Source organism: Sturnira hondurensis, unplaced genomic scaffold, assembly GCF_014824575.4.
Source record: "Sturnira hondurensis isolate 20B ecotype Veracruz unplaced genomic scaffold, ASM1482457v3 Scaffold0013541, whole genome shotgun sequence".
In the NCBI taxonomy this organism is placed as follows: domain Eukaryota; kingdom Metazoa; phylum Chordata; class Mammalia; order Chiroptera; family Phyllostomidae; genus Sturnira; species Sturnira hondurensis.
In genome coordinates this window covers 1,061,882-1,083,409 of record NW_028086172.1, presented here as the reverse complement: position 1 = coordinate 1,083,409, position 21,528 = coordinate 1,061,882, and the positions used below count along the sequence as shown (strand labels likewise).

General features: G+C 39.2%; 1 protein-coding gene across 2 annotated transcripts in view; it reads left to right on the top strand.

Moving 5' to 3' along the window:
• DACH2 (dachshund family transcription factor 2) overlaps positions 1-21,528 on the top strand; it is a 469,220-nt gene that overhangs the window by 356,111 nt on the left and 91,581 nt on the right. For both annotated transcript variants that reach the window (XM_037061876.1, XM_037061875.1), the window contains exon 6: positions 13,849-14,021. In XM_037061876.1, coding sequence (XP_036917771.1) covers positions 13,849-14,021 — 173 coding nt within the window. The remainder of the gene's footprint in view (positions 1-13,848; positions 14,022-21,528) is intronic.

The following is a 21,528-nucleotide window of genomic DNA, read 5'->3' as shown; positions in this document are numbered from 1 at the left end:
ATCATGTCATCTGCAAACAATGCCAGTTTTGTTTCCTCCTTTCCGATTTGGATGCCTTTTATTTCCTTTTCTTGTCTGATCGCTGCAGCTAGAACTTCTAATACTATATTGAATAGAAGTGGTGAAAGTGGGCAACCTTGTCTTGTACCTGATCTTAGTGGAAAAGCTTTTAGTTTTTGCCCATTGAGTATGATGTTGGCTGTAGGTCTTTCATATATGGCCTTTATTATATTGAGGAATGTTCCCTCTATTCCCACCTTGCTGAGTACCTTTATCATAAATGGGTGTTGTACCTTATCAAAAGCTTTTTCCGCATCTATTGATATGACCATGTGGTTTTTGTCTTTGCTTTTGTTTATTTCGTGTATTACATTTATTGATTTGCGTATATTGAACCATCCTTGCATCCCCGGGATGAATCCCACTTGGTCGTGGTGTATGATCTTTTTGATATATTGTTGGATGCGATTTGCCAATATTTTGTTGAGGATTTTAGCATCTATGTTCATCAGTGATATTGGTCTGTAATTTTCTTTCTTTGTTGTGTCTCTATCTGGCTTTGGGATTAGGGTGATGCTGGCTTCATAGAAAGAGTTGGGGAGTTTTCCCTCCTTTTGGATTTTTTGGAATAGTCTGTGAAGAATAGGGGTTAGCTCTTCCTTAAAAGCTTTGTAGAATTCTCCTGTGAAACCATCTGGCCCAGGGCTTTTGTGTGATGGGAGTTTTTTGATTACTTCTTCAATTTCATTTGCTGTTATTGGCCTGTTCAGGTTTTCTGCTTCTTTTTCATTGAGTTTTGGAAGATTATATTTTTCTAGAAATTTGTCCATTTCACCCAGGTTTTCAAATTTCTTGGCATACAGTTCCGCATAGTAATTTCTTACAATCCTTTCTATTTCTGTGGTATCAGTTGTAATCTCTCCTCTTTCATTTCTGATTGTGTTTATTTGTGTCCTCTCTCTTCTTTTCTTAATGAGCCTACTTAAAGGTTTGTCTATTTTGTTTATCTTTTCAAAAAACCAACTCCTGGATTCATTGATCTTTAGAATTGTGCTTTTAGTCTCTATGTCATTTAATTCTGCTTTGATCTTGGTTATTTCCTTCCTTCTACTTGCTCTGGGCTGTCTTTGTTGTTGTTCCTCGAGTTCTTGCAGGCGTTGGGTTAGGTTGTTTGTTTGAAATGTTTCTATCCTCTTTAGGTGAGCCTGTATCGCTATGAACTTCCCTCTCAGGACTGCCTTCACTGTGTCCCATAAATTTTGGGTTGTGGTGAGTTCATTTTCATTTGTTTCAAGGAGTTTTTTGATTTCCTCCCTAATTTCAATCTTGACCCATTCATTGTTCAATAGCCTACCATTCAGTCTCCATGATTTTGGGTGTTTTGGGTTTTTTCCTGTGGGGTTGGTTTCCAATTTCAGTCCCTTGTGATCAGAGAAGATGCTTGGTATGATTTCTATTTTCCTGAAGTTGTTGAGACTGGTTTTGTGTCCTATCATGTGATCTATCTTTGAAAATGTTCCATGTGCGTTTGAAAAGAAAGTGTATTTAGTTTCTTTGGGATGGATGGCTCTATATATATCAATTAGGTCCATTTCTTCTAGAGTGTCGTTTAATGCTGCTATATCTTTGTTGATATTTTGTTTGGAAGATCTGTCCATTTTTGACAGTGGGGTGTTAAAATCCCCTACTATAATTGTGTTGCTGTCAATATCTTTCTTGAGGTCCTCTAGGATTTTCTTTATATATTTGGGTGCTCCTGTGTTGGGTGCATATATATTTATGATGTTAATGTCTTCTTGGTGGATTCTTCCCTTGAGTATTATGAAGTGACCTTCTGGGTCTCTCTTTATAGCCTTTTTTTTGAAGTCTATTTTGTCTGATATGAGGATTGCTACCCCGGCTTTTTTTTCATGTCCATTTGCTTGGAAAATTTGTTTCCATCCTTTCACTTTCAGTCTGTGGTGGTCTTTTGTCCTCAGGTGAGTCTCTTGTAGGCAGCATATGTGTGGGTCATGCTTTCTTATCCATTCAGCTATTCTATGTCTCTTAATTGGTGCATTTAATCCATTTACGTTTAAAGTTATTATCGAAAGGTACTTATTCATTGCCATTTATGTACCTGTGTTCCTCTCTGTCTCTCTCTTTTCCTTCCTTTCCTTAAAGCAGCCCTTTTAGTAATTCTTGTAGAGCAGGTTTTGTGGAGGCGTATTCTTTTAGACTTCTTTTGTCTTGGAAGCTCTTTATTTGGCCTTCTATCTTGATTGAGAGCCTTGCTGGATAAAGCAGTCTCGGTTGTAGGCCTCTGTTTCTCATTACTTGGAATATTTCCTGCCATTCTTTTCTTGCTTGGAATGTTTCCGTTGAGAAGTCATTAGCCAACCTTATTGGGACCCCCTTGTATGTTACTTCCTTTTTCTCCCTTGCTGCCTTTAGGATTCTCTCTTTGTCCTGGAGTTTTGCCATTTTAATGATGATGTGTCTTGCAGTAGGCCTCTTTGGGTTCCACCTGCCTGGGACTCTCTGCGATTCCTGGATTCGTGTGACTTTCTCTCCCCTCATCTTAGGAAAATTTTCTGTTATTACTCTTTCAAGTAGGTTTTCTATCCCTTGTTCTTCTTCTTCCCCTTCTGGTATTCCTATTATTCGGATATTATTACGTTTCATATTGTCTTGTATTTCTCTTAGACTCTCCTCATTTTTTCTGATTCTCTTTTCCATTACCTCGTCTGTCTGGGAGATTCTTTCCACCTTGTCTTCGAGCTCGCTTATGCGGTCCTCCGCCTCATCAATCCTACTCTTCATACCTTCTACTGTGTTCTTCAATTCAGAAATTGTATTTTTCATTTCCTCTTGGCCTTTGCTGATGGCTTCTATTTCCTTTTTCATGCTGGTATAATTTGTGGAGAGTTCATTGTAGCTCCCCTGTAGTTTCTGGTAGTTCGTTGTAAGCTCTTTGAATTTCCTGATAACCAGTGCTTTGAATTCCACATCTGATAGTTGACTGGCCTCTATTTCATCTAACATTCTTTCTGTGGCTTCCTCCTTTTCTTTCATTTGGGGATTGTTTCTTTGTCTCCCCATTGTTTGTGCTGCTCTTCTCGTTGGCCTCAGCTTCTTAGATTGATCTGTTCTGGTACCCCGAGTTTATGGCGTGAACTCCTGTGGTAGGATACCTGTGGAATTCAGTGGTGCAGTCTCCTGTAGGTATCTTGGTCTTCTCTGCTCCCACTACTCCTCCGGTTGGTGTCCAGCGAGTCAACCCGTTTGGTCTCACTAACTGCAGCTGCCTGAGGGGCTGTTATTGTGGCTCTTCTCGCACCTTGGTACACTCAACTGGTCTTGCCAGTACCTCCCAAGATCCAGACTGGCGCCTCTCACCCACACCCTACTGAGAGCAGATTTTCTCCCAGGCTTCCCAGCCCTGGTCTGACATGAGGTTGCATGCTCCCAGCCTGGCTTTCTTATTCTCGTAGGCTTGGGTGTGGACCTTTCCCTGTGTTGTGGCTGAATACACAGGGCAACTCACAATTCTCCCAAAGCAACAGCAACAGCCCGACTCCCTGTGTTTCCCTGTCTGTGCCAACTGAGTAGGGGTGAAGCTGGTGACTTGCTCTCTTCCAGGGGCCCAGCCAGCAGCCAGAGACTCCCCGAATTTATTCGCCAGCCAGTGCAGGTCCTGTGCCACAGGGATCACCTGGGCGACTCTCAATTCCCCAAGCCAAGAGTCAGCGCAGACCCTGCCCCACCGGAAAAGCACGGGCGACTGGCAGTTCCCTGAGTAGATGGCCTGCTCAGGGACCCTCGGGGGCGGGAAGGCACAGGAGACCCGAGGCCGATGAAGCCGGGGGGCCTGGAAGGCGCTTGTGGCTGAAGGAGTCGGCGCCAGTGATGATGCGGGTCGCCCGGGTGCCGGGAACGTGCTCGCTACTCGTGGTCGAGGAAACCGGGGGCCCGGGAGGCGAGCGCGGCTGAAGGAGCCCGAGCCGGCGATGGCGCAGGCCACTCAGGGACCGGGCAGGCGTGGGGCAGGCGTGAGCGACTTGCAGCTGGTCAAGCCGAAGATCAATGCTTGACTCACAGTGTCTCCTAGTCTGCGCCAGCTGAGCAAGGATGCAGGCGGTCTGCGCAGCCTCGCCACCTGCGAGCAGGGATGGAGCTGGTCTGTGCCGGCTCAGTAGGGATGGAGCTCGAAACTGACCCACTTCTGGAGGCCCTGACAGCAGCCCGAGATTCCCCGGGACTGCTCGCAGGCAGGCACGGGCCCCTCGCAGCAGGGAGTGCTCTGGCAACTCTCAGTTCTCCCAAGCCAGCAACCTGACTCTACGGGTTATCGGAGCTTGCTTCTGAATGCTCACTCCTCTCTCTGCCACTACTAGAAGACCCATCTCTTATGGTGTTTTCCAATCTGCGCCCTGCCAGACAGGGGTGGTGCCGGTGACCAGTTCTCTCCCAGAGACAGTGTTGCCCACCCTCGTCTCTCAGAGACCTGGGCGGCCAGCCCGGGCCCTGGCTTGGCCTGGCAGGGGGCCCCGCCACCGCCTCTGTGCTGCTCCCTCGTACCTTGTTGATCTGTGGTCGTCTCCTCTCCTCAACCTCTGGTCATTCAGTGTCCGCTACAGTCTCTGGAGTCCTGCCTTCTTATATGCTGGGTCCCAGTTTAGCATCTGCTGTGTTCTTCCACAGATCAGCCAGGTCCTTCTCTGGCACGTGGAGAGAAGCGAAATCCTTTGTCCTACTCCGCCGCCATCTTCCCCGATCTCTTAATGCTGTTTTCTTTAGCTGCGCAGAAGCTTTTAATTTTGCGGAGATCCCATTTGTTTATTTTTCCTTTATGTCCCTTGCTTTCAGGGATATATCAGTAAAAATATTTCTTCGTGAAATATCTGAGACTTTCCTACCAATGTTATTCTCTAGGACATTAATGGTTTCATGGTTAATATTTAAGTCTTTATCCACCTTGAATTTATTTTGGTGTATGGTGTAAGTTGGTGCTCCAGTTTCAGTTTTTTGCATGTAGCTGTCCAGTTCTCCCAACACCATTTGTTGAAGAGGTTATCTTTACTCCATTTTATGTTACTGCCCGCTTTGTCGAATATTAATTGACTGTAGAGAGTTGGGTTTATTTCTGGGCTCTCTGTTTTGTTCCATTGGTCTATGTGCCTGTTTTTATTCCAGTACCAGGCTGTTTTGATTACAGTGGCCTTGCAATACAGTTTGATATCAGGTATTGTGATCCCTCCTACTTTGTTCTTCTTTCTTAACATTGCAGTTGCTATTTGGGGTCTTTTATGGTTCCATATAAATTTTTGAAGTGTTTGTTCTATGTCTGTGAAATATGCCATTGCACTTTAACAGGTATTGCATTGAATCTGTAAATTGCTTTGGGTAGTATGGGCATTTTGATGATGTGAATTATTCTAATCTATGAACATGGTATATGTTTCTATTTGTTTCTGTCTTCCTTGATTTCTGTCTTCAGTGTTGTGTAGTTTTCTGCATATAGGTCTTTTACCTCCTTGGTTAGGTTTATTCCCAGATACTTTATTTTATTTTGTTTTTGCTATATGGAATGGGATTTTTTCTTGATTTCTGCTTCTGCTGATTCATTGTTAGTATACAAAAATGCCTTTCATTTCTGGACATTGACTTTGTAACCTGCTGTTTTGCCAAATTCACTTATTAGTTTGAGCAGTTTTTGGTAGAGTCTACAGGACTTTCCATGTACACTATCATGTCATCTGCAAACAATGCCAGTTTTGTTTCCTCCTTTCCAGTTTGGATGCCTTTTATTTCCTTTTTTTGCCTGATCACTGTGGCTAAAATTGCCAATACTTTATTGAATAGAAGTGGTGAAAGTGGACAATCTTTTCTTATTCCTGATCTTAGTAGAAAAGATTTAAGTTATTGTCCATTGAGTATGATGTTGACTATAGGTCTCTCATATATGTCTTTTATTATATTGAGGAGTGCTCCATCTACTCCCACTTTTCTGAGTGCCTTTATCATAAACGGGTGTTGTACCTTATCAAAAGCTTTTCCCGCATCTATTGATATGATTATGTGGTTTTTGTCTTTGCTTTTGTTTATGTGTTGTTTTACATTTACTGATTTGCAAATATTGAACCATCTTTGCATCCCTGGGATGAATCCCACTTGGTCATGGTGTATGGTCTTTTTGATGGATTGTTGGATGCTATTTGCCAATATTTTGTTGAGGATTGTAGTGTCTTTGTTCATCAGTGATATTGGCCTGAAGTTTTTCTTAGTTGTGTCTCTATCTGGTTTTGGAATTAGGATGATGCTGGCTTCAGAAAAAGAGTTTGGGAGTTTCCCATCATTTTGGTTTTTTGGAATAGTCTGTGAAGAATAGGGGTTAGCTATTCCTTAAATGCTTTGTAGAATTCTCCTGGGAAACCATCTGGTTCAGGGCTTTTGTGTGACGGGAGTTTTTTTTTTATTATTACTGCTTCAATTTCATCTGCTGTTATTGGTCTGTTCAGGTTGTCTGCTTCTTCATTGAGTTTTGGAAGATTATATTTTTCTAGAAATTTGTCCATTTCACCTAGGTTTTCAAATTTATTGGCATAAAGCTCTGCATAGTAATTCCTTACAATCCTTTCTATTTCTGTGGTATCAGTTGTAATCTCTCCTCTTTCATTTCTGATTGTGTTTATTTGGGTCCTCTCTCTTCTTTTCTTGATGAGCCTACTTAAAGGCTTGTCTATTTTGTTTATCTTTTCAAAAAACCAACTCCTGGATTCATTGATCTTTAGAATTGTGCTTTCAGTCTCTATGTCATTTAATTCTGCTCTGATCTTGGTTATTTCCTTCCTTCTACTTGCTCTGGGCTGTCTTTGTTGTTGTTCTTCGAGTTCTTGCAGGTGTCGGGTTAGGTTGTTTGTTTGAAATGTTTCTATTTTCTTTAGGTAAGCCTGTATTGCTATGAACTTCCCTCTCAGGACTGCCTTCCTGTGTCCCATAACTTTTGGGTTGTTGTGAGTTCATTTTCATTTGTTTCCAGAAACTTTTTGATTTCCTCCCTAATTTCAATCTTGACCCATTCCTTGTTTAATAGCATACCATTCAGTCTCCATGATTTTGGGGGTTTTGGTTTTTTTCCCTGTGGGGTTGGTTTCCAATTTCAGTCTCTTGTGATCAGAGAAAATGCTTGGTATGATTTCAATTTTCTTGAATTTGTTGAGGCTCGTTTTGTGTCCTATCATGTGGTCTATCTTTGAAAATGTTCCATGTGCATTTGAAAAGAATGTGTATTTAGATTCTTTGGGATGAAGGGCTCTATATATATCAGTTAAGTCCACTTCATCTAGGGTGTTGTTCAATGCCACAATATCTTTGTTGATATTTTGTTTGGAAGATCTGTCCATTTTTGACAGTGGGGTGTTAAAATCCCCTACTATAATTGTGTTGCTGTCAATATCATTTTTGAGGTCCTCTAGGATTTTCTTTATATATTTGGGTGCTCCTATGTTGGGTGCATGTGTATTTACAATGTTAATGTGTTCTTGGTGGATTCTTCCCTTGAGTATTATGAAGTGACCTTCTGACTCTCTCTTTATGGCCCTTTTTATGACGTCTATTTTGTCTGATATGAGAATTGCTACCCCGGATTTTTTTTTTCTTTTCCATTTGCTTGGATAATTTGTTTCCATCCTTTCACTTTTAGTCTGTGATGGTCTTTTGTCCTGAGGTGTGTCTCTTGTAGGCAGCATATGTGTGGGTCATGCTTTCTTATCCATTCAGCTATTCTATGTCTTTTGATTGGAGCATTTAATCCATTTACATTTAAGGTTATTATTCATAGGTACTTATTCATTGCCATTTATGTACCTGTGTTCCTCTCTGTGTCTCTCTTTTCCTTCCTTTCCTTAAAGCAGTCCTTTTAGTATTTCTCGTGGAGCTGGTTTGGTGGAGGCATATTCCTTTAGACTTCTTTTGTCATGGAAGTTCTTTATTTGGCCTTCTATCTTGATTGAGAGCCTTGCTGGGTACAGTAGCCTTGGTTGTAGGCCTCTGTTTCTCATTACTTGGAATATTTCTTGCCATTCTCTTGTTGTTCGGAGTGTTTCCATTCAGAAGTCTGTAGCTAACCTTATTGGAGCTCCCTTGTATGTTACTTCCTTTTTCTCCCTTGCTGCCTTTACGATTCTCTCTTTGCCTTGGAATTTTGCCATTTTAATGATGATGTGTCTTGAAGTGGGCCTCTTTGGGTTCCTCTTGATTGGGACTCTCTGTGATTCCTCTATTTGTGTGACTTTTTCCCTCATCCAATTAGGAAAATTTTCCATTATTGCTCTTTCAAATAGGTTTTCTATCCCTTGTTCTTCTTCTTCTCCTTCTGGTATTCCTATTATTTGGATATTATTATGTTTCACATTGTGTTGCATTTCTCTTAATCCCTCTTCATTCTTTCTGAGCCTCTTTTCCTTTCCTTGCTCTTTCTGAGAAATTTTTTCTACTTTGTACTCCAACTCACTGATCTGATCCTCTGCCTCATTGATCCTGCTTTTTATTCCTGAGATTATTTCTGCGACTTCCACCTTTTCTTTCATTTGGGCATTGTTTCTTTGTCTTCCTATTGTTTATGAGACTCTTCTTGTTAGCCTCAGCTTCTTAATTGATGTGTTCTGACTCCCTGGGTTTATGGTGTGAACTTCTGTGGTAGAATACCTGTGAAATTTGGTGGTGCAGTCTCCTGCAGTTTTCTTGATGTTCTCCACTTCCACCTACTCCTTTCTTTGTGCATGTGTGATCAGTTGGAGGTGGAGGGAAAATGGTTCATGACAGCAGAAGAGTATTTTATGATATTTAGAGACATAACTGGTAGAGAAGAGTTAGAAGATCTTTAGGCTATATTTAGTGTTAAGGGCAGTCTTCAACCCAACTTGCCACTTTCAAGAAAGAATGGACAAAAGATAAGTCTCTTGTTGTGTAGGGAAGGCTTGTGAGTTGCATCTAGAAAGCAGTGAGGTTTTGGGCGGTCAGATTTTGAGGTAAGTTGAGAGTAAAGAATAGTAGCTAAGTGTAGTGTGTGAGCAAATAGAGTTTATCACTACAGTAATAGAATTCATGAATCTGTAAAGTGAGCTAAGATCCGGGAGATGTATTGTGAACTATTTACAGTTGTATAGAACAGCTATTATTTACAGTAATATTAGAGCAACAATCATATGACAGACTTTGTGTGACCTGTCTGAATAAGGGGTATAGAGCTTTGGGTAGTGTGCCAAAGGAAAACACATGGCATGAAGTATAGAAAATTAGCAATACACTGTGGAGGAAAGAACAGGGGAAACCTGTCAAATAACACAATATATCCAGCCAAGACTAAAAAGCCTGTACAGCAAGAGGAGGAATACAAATATACTATTAAAATATAAAAGAAGTGAGAATAGTGAAAAAAATAATACATCTATGCAGCAACTTGAGGCTTCTCTGCTATAGTGAAGTGAAATTTGTCTCTCTGTCTCTATTATTCAGATGCTCCCTCTTTGGTTCCCACTCTGGTCCTTTCACAGTTCCCAGTTGTTTGTGGCTCTTGTGGGTAAAAGAAAACAAAGCAACAAACAAACAAACAGACAAAAAAGGCAGGAGAAGGAAGGAAAAAGCATTAAGTTTGGGAAGAAAGGAAGAAGGACTAAAACAGGAAAAAAGAAAGGAGAGGAACAAAGTATTGAAAGATAAAGCAATAATGAAATTTAAAAAATATAAGATTACAAAAAAAGTTACTAAAAAAAAAAAAACCTTCCCTTGTTGGTTTCAAATTGTCCAAACTGGTTTTTCTGGTTGCAGCAGGACCGCTCTGTGGGCTGGGGTACGGGTGTGTGGGCACACACACGCACGCCATCCAGGCTATCGGACTGGGGTGCAGGCGCCCACATACCCAACAGGCTTAGGGGCCCGCGGGATCTGGCACAGTCCTTCCCAGTCCTGTGGCAGGACTCAGGTGCTTCCGCCCCTCCTCTGGATGGCTGCCAGGCTGGGTGGGAAGCAAGGGAAGCTGCTGTTGCAGGAGAACACCTCAGTCCACTTTCCAATAAAAACTTCTCCAGAAAGCCTGCCTCTCAGCCCAGTCCAGTCCCCAGCCAGACCAGTGACAACAATGCTCCTCTCAATTCTCCTGGGCTGGCGTGCTGGTGTCCACAGAGTCTGCAGTTGAACACGGCCCTTTGTCCTTGTTACCCTCTCTGTAAACTTAAGCAGACAGGTTTCTGCTCGGTGTTGCCCAGCCTTGCTTAGACGGGGAGGGAGGGAGTCAGCTCTCTCCCAAGGATCCCGCAGCAGGCCCAAGGCTCCCAAAGAGTCTGCTGTAGACCAGCTGAGTGCTGGGCTTCTGAAGAGTACTATGTGGTAGATGCCTGGGGCACTGGTCCCAGACTGATGCCTCTGGACCCTGACCGTGGCAGTGGCACTGAGGCCGTTAGGTGCTGGCCGAGGGTGCCGGCCCCCACCGCTGCTGCTTTTGTCTTTACTCACATCCCTGAGACCCAACTGACCTGCAGTTGTCTGGTTCATCCATCACAATCTCTGGTCTCCCAATTTCATAAATGTTAGGGAACTGTTGGTTGATTGCGCTGTTCCTTAGTGGATCTGCCAGGATTTTGTACCATGTGTACAGGAACTGGAATTGCTCTGTCCTACTCTGTCATCATCCTCTTTCTCCCCCTATATTTCTTATTCTTAATCTAACAAAAAAATTATTTTCAAAAAAAAACCCGGCTGGTGTGTGTCAGATGATTGAGTGCTGGCCTGTGAACCAAAGGGTTGAGAGTCGATTCCCAGTCAGGGCAAGTGCTTGTGTTGCAGGCCAGGTCCCCAGTAGGGGGTGTGTGAGAAGCAACCACACGTTGATGTTTCTCTCCTTCTCTTTTTACCTCCTTTCCCTTCTCTAAAAATAAATGAATATACTCTTTAGGAAAAAAGAAATTGCAATATTAAAAAAAAACAAAACAATGCAAACTGACAACAACAGTAATAATGGAGACTGTCAGTTGCAATGGAATTGGTGCCTGACTATACGAATGGTGAGATATTACGGGGGTTAATGTGACTTGGAAATTGAATGAATGTGGTATTTCAGAGGGAGGACTAGAGTATTACTAAAGTATGTAGCCTTTATGGTTAGGAGCAAGTGGCATGATGAAGTTACATAAACATTACAGTATTTTCCAGAATACCAAGATGTGTTTAAAACAATGCTTACAGTAGCTTTCATGATGTCCTCAAGGTAGGCAGGAAAGAGATGACCCATTTTCATAATCTTTGAAAAAATTGTTTTCATTACCATATTAATAAAAAGTCTTTGTCCATTTCTAGTGTGTGACTGAATGAGCCAGATTGCTGGAGTATAGTGTACTATTGATGGCTGCAATGTAATGTTTGCATGTTTGGGAAAAGGTTAACTTACATAATTCAGTATTTGCTTAGGCTTTGCATGTGCAAAGTGTTAGTGTCCTGTAATGCAAACATTAGCTTAGAGTAGAGGGTGCTATAGTCCAATGATGATTAGTTATTAGATTATGATCTAAAAGGGTGACTTTTAAGCCCTTAATGATCATTTGAAATGTTGGATACATTAGATTTTAAAAGTGTCCATGGGATGTTAAATTCTGTTTGTAGTTTGCATATAGTTTGTATGTCATTTGGAGTTTAACAGGGCATTAGAACCTGATCCAGCCAGATGGTGTCAGAGTGATGCTGAAAATCTTTGGAGAATAAGGAAAAGTTATTACACTGCCCAGGAAATTGCCAATTGAATAAAAGCTTATTTAAGCATTTGAGTAGTAAATGGAGACACTAGGGCTACTTCTCCTGTACAGTTTGATCAATTTGCTACCAAAACACTGAGTATACAAAGAATTGAAGTCTCTAAATTACCTTAGGTCAGTGGTAAATGAGAGCCTTATATAGAAGGCGTTTTAAGTCATTGATGGTTGTTATGAATTGAGCCTCAAGTGAAGGTTTTAGGGGAAAGATAAACAGTGATTAACTTGATCTATGTTATGGGATATGACATCATTATAGCAAAGTTGTATGGTGGGTAAAATAGAAAATGCATATGCATCAAAGGAACTTTGGAAGGCTAACTGAAAATAAACTTCCAGTTTAAAAGGGAATTGATGCACAAAGCCATTTGGAATGCAATGTTTACACAGTTTTGAGGCTTTGCTGATAAATTAATAATCATATGACATATGTTTCATAACTGAAAAGTTCAGTTTGGTAGATTGCCCCTAAAAATGTCTACATAGTGAGTCATAAGTGAAGTGATAGGAGAATAGTTTACAATGCTTTATTAATATTCTCATGGGACTGGGGCTCATAGGGTGCACAGTGTGTGTTTCCCTTCTTGGAGTCCATGCAGATTTTAAGCTTCTTGCTTTTTAAAATCTTTGTGTAATTTTGATAGCAGTGTATTGTGTGACTGTCTCTATCAGAAATATTGATGATTGCTTTTTATTTAGGAGTTCCTTTGAGATACTCCCTTTGGTGTTGTATGAGGCCTGTCCTATCTGAGTCTCGTTTTTTGTTTTGTTGTTTTGCATTATGCTGCCTGTGAATAATTTTTTATGGCTTTAATTCAATCATCATTGTTGAACTCAGCAGATGGACCTCAAATTAATTAACATTATTTCTCCATTCTAACCTCTTTTTTTTGTCCCAAATATATGTATTTAGAGTATTTGTATTACTGTTATTGTTGATTGAGGACTGAGATTTAGGGTACCTCTGAATGTGTACTCCCTATAGATTCATTGTTGTTCTTCTGCTGTTGTGAGGTTGGAGGGGAAAAAGAGGATAGCAAAGAAGAAAAAGGAGTGTTATTAATAGTTGTTAACTTCATCTAGAACCAACACAAACATTGGTGACCATAGAATTTCTATAATCTGTAATAATTTAGGAACATTATAGGCAAAGATGTCTTAGAACATCTATGTACCTGGTTTCTGGGCCTCTGTCCAAAAGAATGCAAGGTTACTGCTGAGGCAATAGTTCAAAATAGATTGTGAAGTCCTATGGTTTATTTAAGGTAGTTACTCCTTTTCATTAAATGAAATGACGTGTGGCTTAAAGACTTTTGCTCCTTTTTAGAAGTAAAAGGACTGCAGCTTATAAATACTTTGGAAGTGAGAATGAGAACAAGGGTTAATGATAAATAATAGTATGTAGATATAGGAACTTCTATTTTATCTTGTTTTTTATTATTGTTTAAGCTGTTACAGTTGTTCCCACTTTTCTCCCCTTCCCCTCCCTCACCCAGCCCTACCCTGTCCCATACAAGACAGTAACAGAAGCTTAGTTACATAGACCAGACTGACAGCTGCCAGAAAGGGAAGGGAGGGCATGGGATGAAAGACGTTGAAAGCATTAACCAAAAAAACATTTATTTTAATCTTCACCGGAGGACATGCATATTGATTTTAGAGAGTGGGGGAAAGGAGGGAGAGAAACATCGATGTGAGAAACATCAAGATCGGTTGCCTCTTGTATGTTCCCTGACCATGGATTGAACCCACTACACAGGCATGTGCCCTGACCAGGAATCGAACCCACATACTTTCACTTTACAGGATGATGCTCCAACCAAGTGAGCCACAGTGGCCAGGGTAAGATAGGAACATTTTTAGAAATATAAACAATATTAAATCCCATAGATAATATTAATTGCCCAAAGAGATAATAAAATATAATAAAATTTGAGTTTTTAAAAATCCAACAACAATAAATTATTTTTTCTTTGCATCAATTTTGCATGTGATTTTGATGTGATTTCCCCCTGTCAAAATAATTTTACAGATATAATAATTTAACATGCACTGTCTCTTTTAGGACTGGATCTGCCATTTATGATGATGCCTCATCCTCTACTTCCAGTTAGCTTACCTCCTGCATCAGTTGCCATGGCAATGAATCAGATGAACCATCTAAATACTATTGCCAACATGGCTGCTGCAGCCCAGATTCACAGCCCACTCTCCAGAGCTGGGGCCTCTGTTATAAAGGTAAGAATCATGATTTAGAAGAGGACAAAGGTGTTAATTACACATAAATTTTGATAAAATATTAGCAATACTACTAGATCTTTAGTATAAACCAGGAACTCATTGACCCAGTTGTTTAGCATACAGTATTGATGAATTTGATTTCTGACTGGGCCTGCTGAGATGTTTTATTTTGTTTTGTTTTTTTGTTTTATTGCTGCTGTTTGTTTCAGTCCATGATCACAGCTCTCACTTTTAATACTAACTCCCTGTCTTTTCCATCATGGGCAGTGTGTGGGAGGCGTGGCCAGACTAATGACAGCGAAAAGTGTGCAAAAACCAGTCCCATTGCTGGAGTGAAACAAAGTACACACTGTATATCTTTTTGGTTTTTGAAAGGCCATTGTAGAGAAGTACTTGACATTGGATATGACATTTAACCTGCCTGAACTTGTTTCTTCAACTGCAAAATAAAGGTCATAGTATGAATCTATCCTTTTTATGTGATTGGCTGTCTGGAGAGAATTGTGATTAAAGTATAGGCTTTAAAAAACTCTGAAGCATTAAGCAAATATTTACCATAATTTAGAACTTTATTATCATAGTGAAAAATACTAATTTTAAAAATGCCATGACCACCAGCTAATGAAACAAACAATAGTTTGTAACCTTCCTTGTGTCTCCTATTAGTTTGGCATGTGGCCTCTCTGCTCTCTTTCCAAGTGTCATATGAAATAACCTTTTAAAAAAATCTTCACCAGAGACTATATTTATTGATTTTAGAGAGAGGAGAAAGGAGAGAGAGAGAGAAAGAGAGAGACATCAATTAGTTTCCTCCTGTATGCGCTGTGACTGGAGGTCAAACCTGCAATCTAGGTACATGCCCAGACTGGTGAACAAACCCACAACCTTTTGGTGTACAGGATGGTGCTCCAACCAACTGAGCCATGATCTCAATGTGCGAACTAGCCTTTTTAATATATTTTTTCCCTGGCATGAGGAAATCATGTAAGGGCATATAAGATTCTAGTTATTCAGAGCAACCCATTTATTTGATTCGTCATTACCTTATCTATTCAACAAATATTCTATCCTTAATACATACATGTCATATTGAGTAATATGGGAAGTTGATAAATAAGACAGTCCCTTATCTAAGAAAAAGAAGATAAAAAAACCATGTACAGTAAAATGACAGCAAACTCACAGTTGTTAATAACCACACCTAAAACAACAGCAAACTAAGCAAACAACTAGAACAGGAACAGAACCACAGAAATGGGGATCACGTGGAGGGTTAGCAACAGGGGAGTGGGAGGAGAGAGGGGGAGAAGCTACAGAGAATAAGTAGCATAGACGGTAGGTAGAAAATAGACAGGGGGAGGACAAGAATAGTATGGGAAATGTAGAAGCTGAAGAAGTATGACACATAGACATGAACTAAAGGGGGGGAATGTGGGTGGGAGGGTTGTGCAGGGTGGAGGGGAATGAAGGGGGGAAATGGGACAACTGTAATGGCATAATCAAATATACTAAAAAAAAAAGACAATCCGTGACTTCCAGGAATTACAAACTAAATGTGAGATAAACAACAAATACCCATGTGAACTGCACTGACAAGACCTGCTGTGATGGACAGCAGAGAGACTCACCAGGCTTGGAGCTTGGAGAAGGGAAGCAGCCGGGGAATCACAGGTGTTAGAGCTGATAGGTTTGAACTGGGCCTTGCAGTACTCATATGATTGTAACAGATGCACGTGGGGGTGAGAGAAGTGAAAGCAGAAAAAATGGGATTCTGGGCATTTTGTTTGATTGATTTCCCGTGTTGGAAACTTCTAAAACAATGAAGAAACCTTATAACATAAACTTTGTAGGAAAGGAAAGTAAAAAGTGATACATTTGTGTTAAGCTTTCTGTATTTCTATGGCTAAATGTTTGTGTAATTCCTAGTCTCAGCCTATCCTAGTAAATCATAGGCCTGTTGTTTGAATATATGATCAGTGTGTAAACCAAGAATCAGAGTTGTCTTTGAGGAAAAAAATCATTAACAAACATTATTTAAAAGATGGAAGAAGTTTCCTATGATTTGAAATTGGCTGGCTACTAAGTATATGTGACTCCACACAAAACTGAGAAATGAGGACATGATACTCTCAATAGAGGCATGTTTCGGGCTCTGCAAAGGAACATTCATGTAGTTTTCTTAATGACAACTAAGTCAGCCTGAACCATCCATGTTTCAGTTCAATGGGACTCTCAGTGTGAGAATGCAGCTCATGATTGGAATTTGCTTATTGGTGCTGATGACGATAAAAAGGGAAGGATAATTGTCTTCTTAACTAATCAAAATATTGTTAGTGTATTAAAGCAATATAACTAGATTTTGGTTTATTACTTATTTGTCTATTTTATATGCAAACTTTTTAGAAAGAAAGAACCTTCACAAGCATAAAATTGGAGACTACTTTTTAAAAGTTGATATTTGATCACAGGCTTAAGACCTGCCAAATTTAGAGAAACTATATTATGCTGAATAAAATTAAATCTTCTTTCATATACTTATTTTCAATAAAATACATTGAAAACAATATATTTATATTGTAGTCCCTTTTATAAAATGTCTTTTCAATTCTGTAGAAGCAGATTTTCATCACAGGATGATAGGAAATAAAAAAAAAGATTTGAAGTGTGTAGTGAGAGGCTCTTTGACATAGTTGCCAAGTTTTGTTTGCTTTTGTTAAGGTGCTGTTGTGTAATAGAAACATTATTAGTTTTAAAATAATAGTAATTCACAGGAAATACCATAATTTAAAATCTTTTAATTAATTTACAAATGAGTGTTAATATGTTCCAAGTTTCACTTCTTCTTTTAAGAACAATAATCAACATGATAGTAGGTGCATGATGCCTACTATAAAGGCCGAAGTTTCACACTTCTGTTGAACTATATTTCAAAAGAAATTTGTTTTCACCATCCTTCTTCATGAATTACAGCTTCAAAGTTCAATCTATTAGAATCCTGCAGGCAGTAGGCGAACTTCGGAGTTGAGGATACTACTTGGAGGATAGAGAAACTATTTTAAAAAACATATTTTTTTTTCAATTTACATTTACAGATATTTTTTTCTAGCAGTTGGGCATAAAAAACTCAGGTAGTTAAATTTTTAAATTAGTATTATGCATTGTTTTACCAAAATATTGGAAGTCACCACATACTTATGTTTACCATTTAGAGATAAAATGCTCTTCCAAAATATGAATGATCAGAAAATGCAACATTTAATGTTTAGAAGGAAATGTCATCACTATGAAGTTTTATCTCTTTCTGACAAATCCATCTAGTTGATGGTATTATCAACTAATTTATTATCATATAAACTGGATGGTTTAAACAAGAGAAGTTATTTTCCCACAGTTTTAGAGGCTAGGAAGTTCAAGATCAAGGTGCCTTCTGATTCCATTCCAGGTGAGGGTCCTCTTCTTGGTTTGTAGATGGGCATCTTCTCACCATGTCCTCGCATGGCAGAGAGAAAGACAGAGGAAGTGATAGCTTTTTGTCTCTTCTTAGCAAGACACTGATTCTTTCAGGAGGGCTCCACCAGCACCACTCAAAAGCCCCACCACCAAATATCATCACATTAAGTATTAGCGTTTGAGCATAGAAATTTTGGGAAGACAGACTGTCCATTGCATAGACAATATAATGTGATTATAGTGACACCTAGGCTGGCTTCTTTATAGTGAAAGGGCTGTTAGTATTTTCATTCTATATCCCTACTTTCTGCAATTAAAAACACAGCTACAGGAAAGCAAATCTAAATTGGGGGGGGGGCATGTAGGGTGGCACAGGTAGAAGAGAGTATAAGGGGGATAAATAGCAATGAAAATAATATCAAAAAATAATAAACATTTGTACAAATAAAATCTTACAATATGAAAAAAAGCAGTTTCGGAAGTGGAAAAAAAAAACCCTTGAAATACACAGTAAGGGATTAAGACACATTACCAAAATTTTTTTTTATGAAAAAGCCACAGAAAGTGGTACCAAATTTATTGATTAAATTCTTATTGTTTTTGTACCTTTTTTTACTTTTAAGTGAAATTTTCCCCTTTTTCCATATTATTTTTTTAAATTCCTGGAAATAAAAGGAACACACTTTGGTATTGTAACAAGGTTTCAGAATCCCTCCAAATCGCCCGCGTCTCTTCTTTAGCATCATTCATGTTAAACTGATGCCTGTACCTGGTCACTGATCATGAGCAGTCCCCACAGTTTCCTTTGGAAGCTGGCCTTGCACTACATGTTTTGAATATGAGGACTATGATACATAGAGGATGGCAAGTTAGTGAATGACTGGCTGTATGAGCCATAATTAGGTTTCAGCATTTAGAATTTGTGATGAAAGGGCCCGAGAACACCTATTTTAATATTTCTCTGCTTAAATTTTCCTTTCTCCAAAGTAGACCTCCCTTTCTTTATACTTGGTTTTTATGTTTGCACATCTTCTACTTGAGTCTACATTAGAAAACTGGTTGGGCTAATCTCTCAACCATGTGAACTCTTCATAGTAATTCAGGTAGGCCAATTTGGCATTTGTTAGTAAGCATGTATTTTTTTAGCAACTAATTGAATCAGGAGAGGCCACTTATATCTGGTTTAAAGAGTTTGTGGGCCTGGCTGGTGTAGCTCAGTGGATTGAGCATGGGCCTGCAAACCTCATGATTGCAGTTCGATTCCCAGTCAGGGCACATGCCTGGGTTGCAGGCCAGTTCCCAGCGGGGGATGGATGACAGGCAACCATACATTGATGTTTCTCTCCCTCTCTCCTTCCCTTCCCCTCTAAAGATAAATAAATAAAATCTTTAAAAAAAAAGAGTTTGTGTATCTATCCCTATTTTTTTATTGAAGCCCTATTTTGCATCAGATGATTTTTATAATGGGGATAGAGAAACAGAATTAATAGTTATAATTTTTTTCTTTTTTTATTGTTGTTCAAGTACAGTCATCTCCATTTTTACCCCACCATTTCCCCCCACCCCACCCATCTCCACCTCCCACCCTCGAACCCACCCCCTTTGGCTTTGTCCATGTGTCCTTCATACATATTCCTTGATAGCCCCCCTATTATCCCCTATTATCCCTCTCCCCTCCTCAAGTTACTATCAGTTTGCTTTTTATTTCAATGTCTGGTTATATTTTGCTTGCTTGTTTGTTTTGTTGATGAGGTTCCACTTATAGGTGAGATCATATGGTATTTGTCCCTCACCACTTGGCTTATTTCACTTAGCATAATGCTCTCCAGTCCCATCTGTGCTGTCTCAAAGGGTAGGAGCTCCTTCTTTCTTTCTGCTGCGTAGTATCCTATTATGTAAATGTAAAAAGACAAAATGAACTTATATGTACTATTTTTGAAAACATACTGTTGCATGTTTTTTTTACTCTGTGAGACCAGAGTTCCTGAGTCATGACAAGAATTGCAACTACATATAGTGATATAAATTTTCCTACATTCTCTTTGCTTAAAATATTACTAATACATGATTCGTTAGTGTGATGTTTGTGTCTAACTTTTCAGGGTTTTTTAAAAGAATGATGTGGGGTGCAGATAACTGTGATTGCCTCTTATTTGCATATAATATGTATTTTTATAAAGTCCCAATCTAGTTGTGTTTGTTCAAATGTTCATAGACTGACATGAATACAGAACTTAATGCATTATTCATGACATTTGCTTAGTCAGACACTGTTGAACACTAGAATGAAATAAAAACTTCTGATTCCCATCCCAGACTTAACCTTTCAGGGTTTTAAATTTATATTTGGGTCAGCAGCCAATGGCGTGCCTCTAAACCAGCTCTTCAGAAGCAAAATAAAATGAAATTAAAAAGAAAACAACGCCTCTGATTTATAACATTGGCCAGTTTCTGTGGTGTATGTATTCTTACTGTGACTAATTTCAAGTCACAAATGGTTTAACACCTGACTGACAATATTACTGAACATCTAACAATCGGCTGGAGTTTGTGCAGGTTCCAGGCCTTCACTCTCAGTTTAAAGCGTTATATGAGATTTGAAATGGTTTTAAAATTATATTCTGCATGTCAATCTCCCCATATCCATAAAACCAAATAAAATAAAATAAATTCAAAATAAAATAGGTTTAAAACCTTAAAAAAATAAATAAAAGATTTTGTTTGTTTTTGGAGAGAGGGGAGAGTTGGAGGAGGGGCAGTAAAACATCAATTAAAAAAAGAAACAAAAGCTTTTCAAACAAGTTTAACTACTAATTTCTATTTCTTTGGAAAATGATGACATGTTAAGTAAATGTTTGAGAAATCTCTATAAAGAGGAACATTAAATAAACAGTTTGTTTTCCACTTGACATGATACCACCTTAACATAGGATGATGTCAAATTGGAACGGGTGTAATTGCATTTGGGCCTTTCTTCTGCCAGTCTCTAAATATTTCTGCCATAGTGTGAAAACAAGTTTGCTTGTTAGAAGTGTCGATTCCTGAAAACACCCTGAAAGAGTGAAAGCTAACACAAGGGTGAATGGACCAGGCTGACTATTCACTACTACTTGCATCTATTTTCACTTTCTTTTCACTAGTAGAACAGAAAACTATAGGTTTTTAGGGCTTTGAGAATTAATGTGCCTTTTAAGAGCTTAGGATTTTAAAGAAATTGTACATCTACTTATACTTGAATAAATTTCTCTCCCTTCATGGATGAAAACAATCAACAATGAACAGACTAACTGTTCAACATGGTCCCCACCAGCCAAACGTGGCTCTTTTGATTTAAATTAATTAAATGAAATCAACACTTCAGTTCCTCAGTTGCAGCTAGACACTTTTCGAGCACTCAATAGTCACATGTTTCTGGTGACTACTATAAAGCACAAGTGTAGAACACTTCCATTCTTGCAGCAGATTTTGTTGGGAAGAAGCATTCTAGAGCATTAATTAGGGTAGGCAAAAAGTCCAGAGTCTCTAATAATCTTTGTGGAAAAAGGATAATGCAGACTTAAACATCAGGAAGCATATTGCAATTAGCCTTGCAGTTGGCCAGAAAAGATAGTTATTGTTGAACACTGGCTGACTTTGTCATCATTGCCACAATTTTCTGTTAGAAAACACAGAGCAAGGACACAGAATCTACAGATTTAGCAAAGGTTTACAATGTGCACAGGACTGTGTTACATCACTTTATCAAAAACACAAAAAGAGAATGACATAATCCCCACTCCCAAAAGATTTTGTAAAATTATGTACTGTTTCTGGCCAGAGCTGTAATGTTTGTTGGCCAAGTAAGATACGTCTAAAACCAGATTTCATTGGAGGCAATGTGGCATGAGGAGTAATAACCTGGGCTCCGAGGTCTGGGGGTCTGACTGTATTTGAATCCTGGTTTCACCACTGTGCTGTGTGACTTTCAGCAAGTAAATCAATCTACCTGTATCTCTAAGTTTGCCTCCTTTCACAATGAAATGGGGATAATAATTGTACCTACCTCACAGTGTTA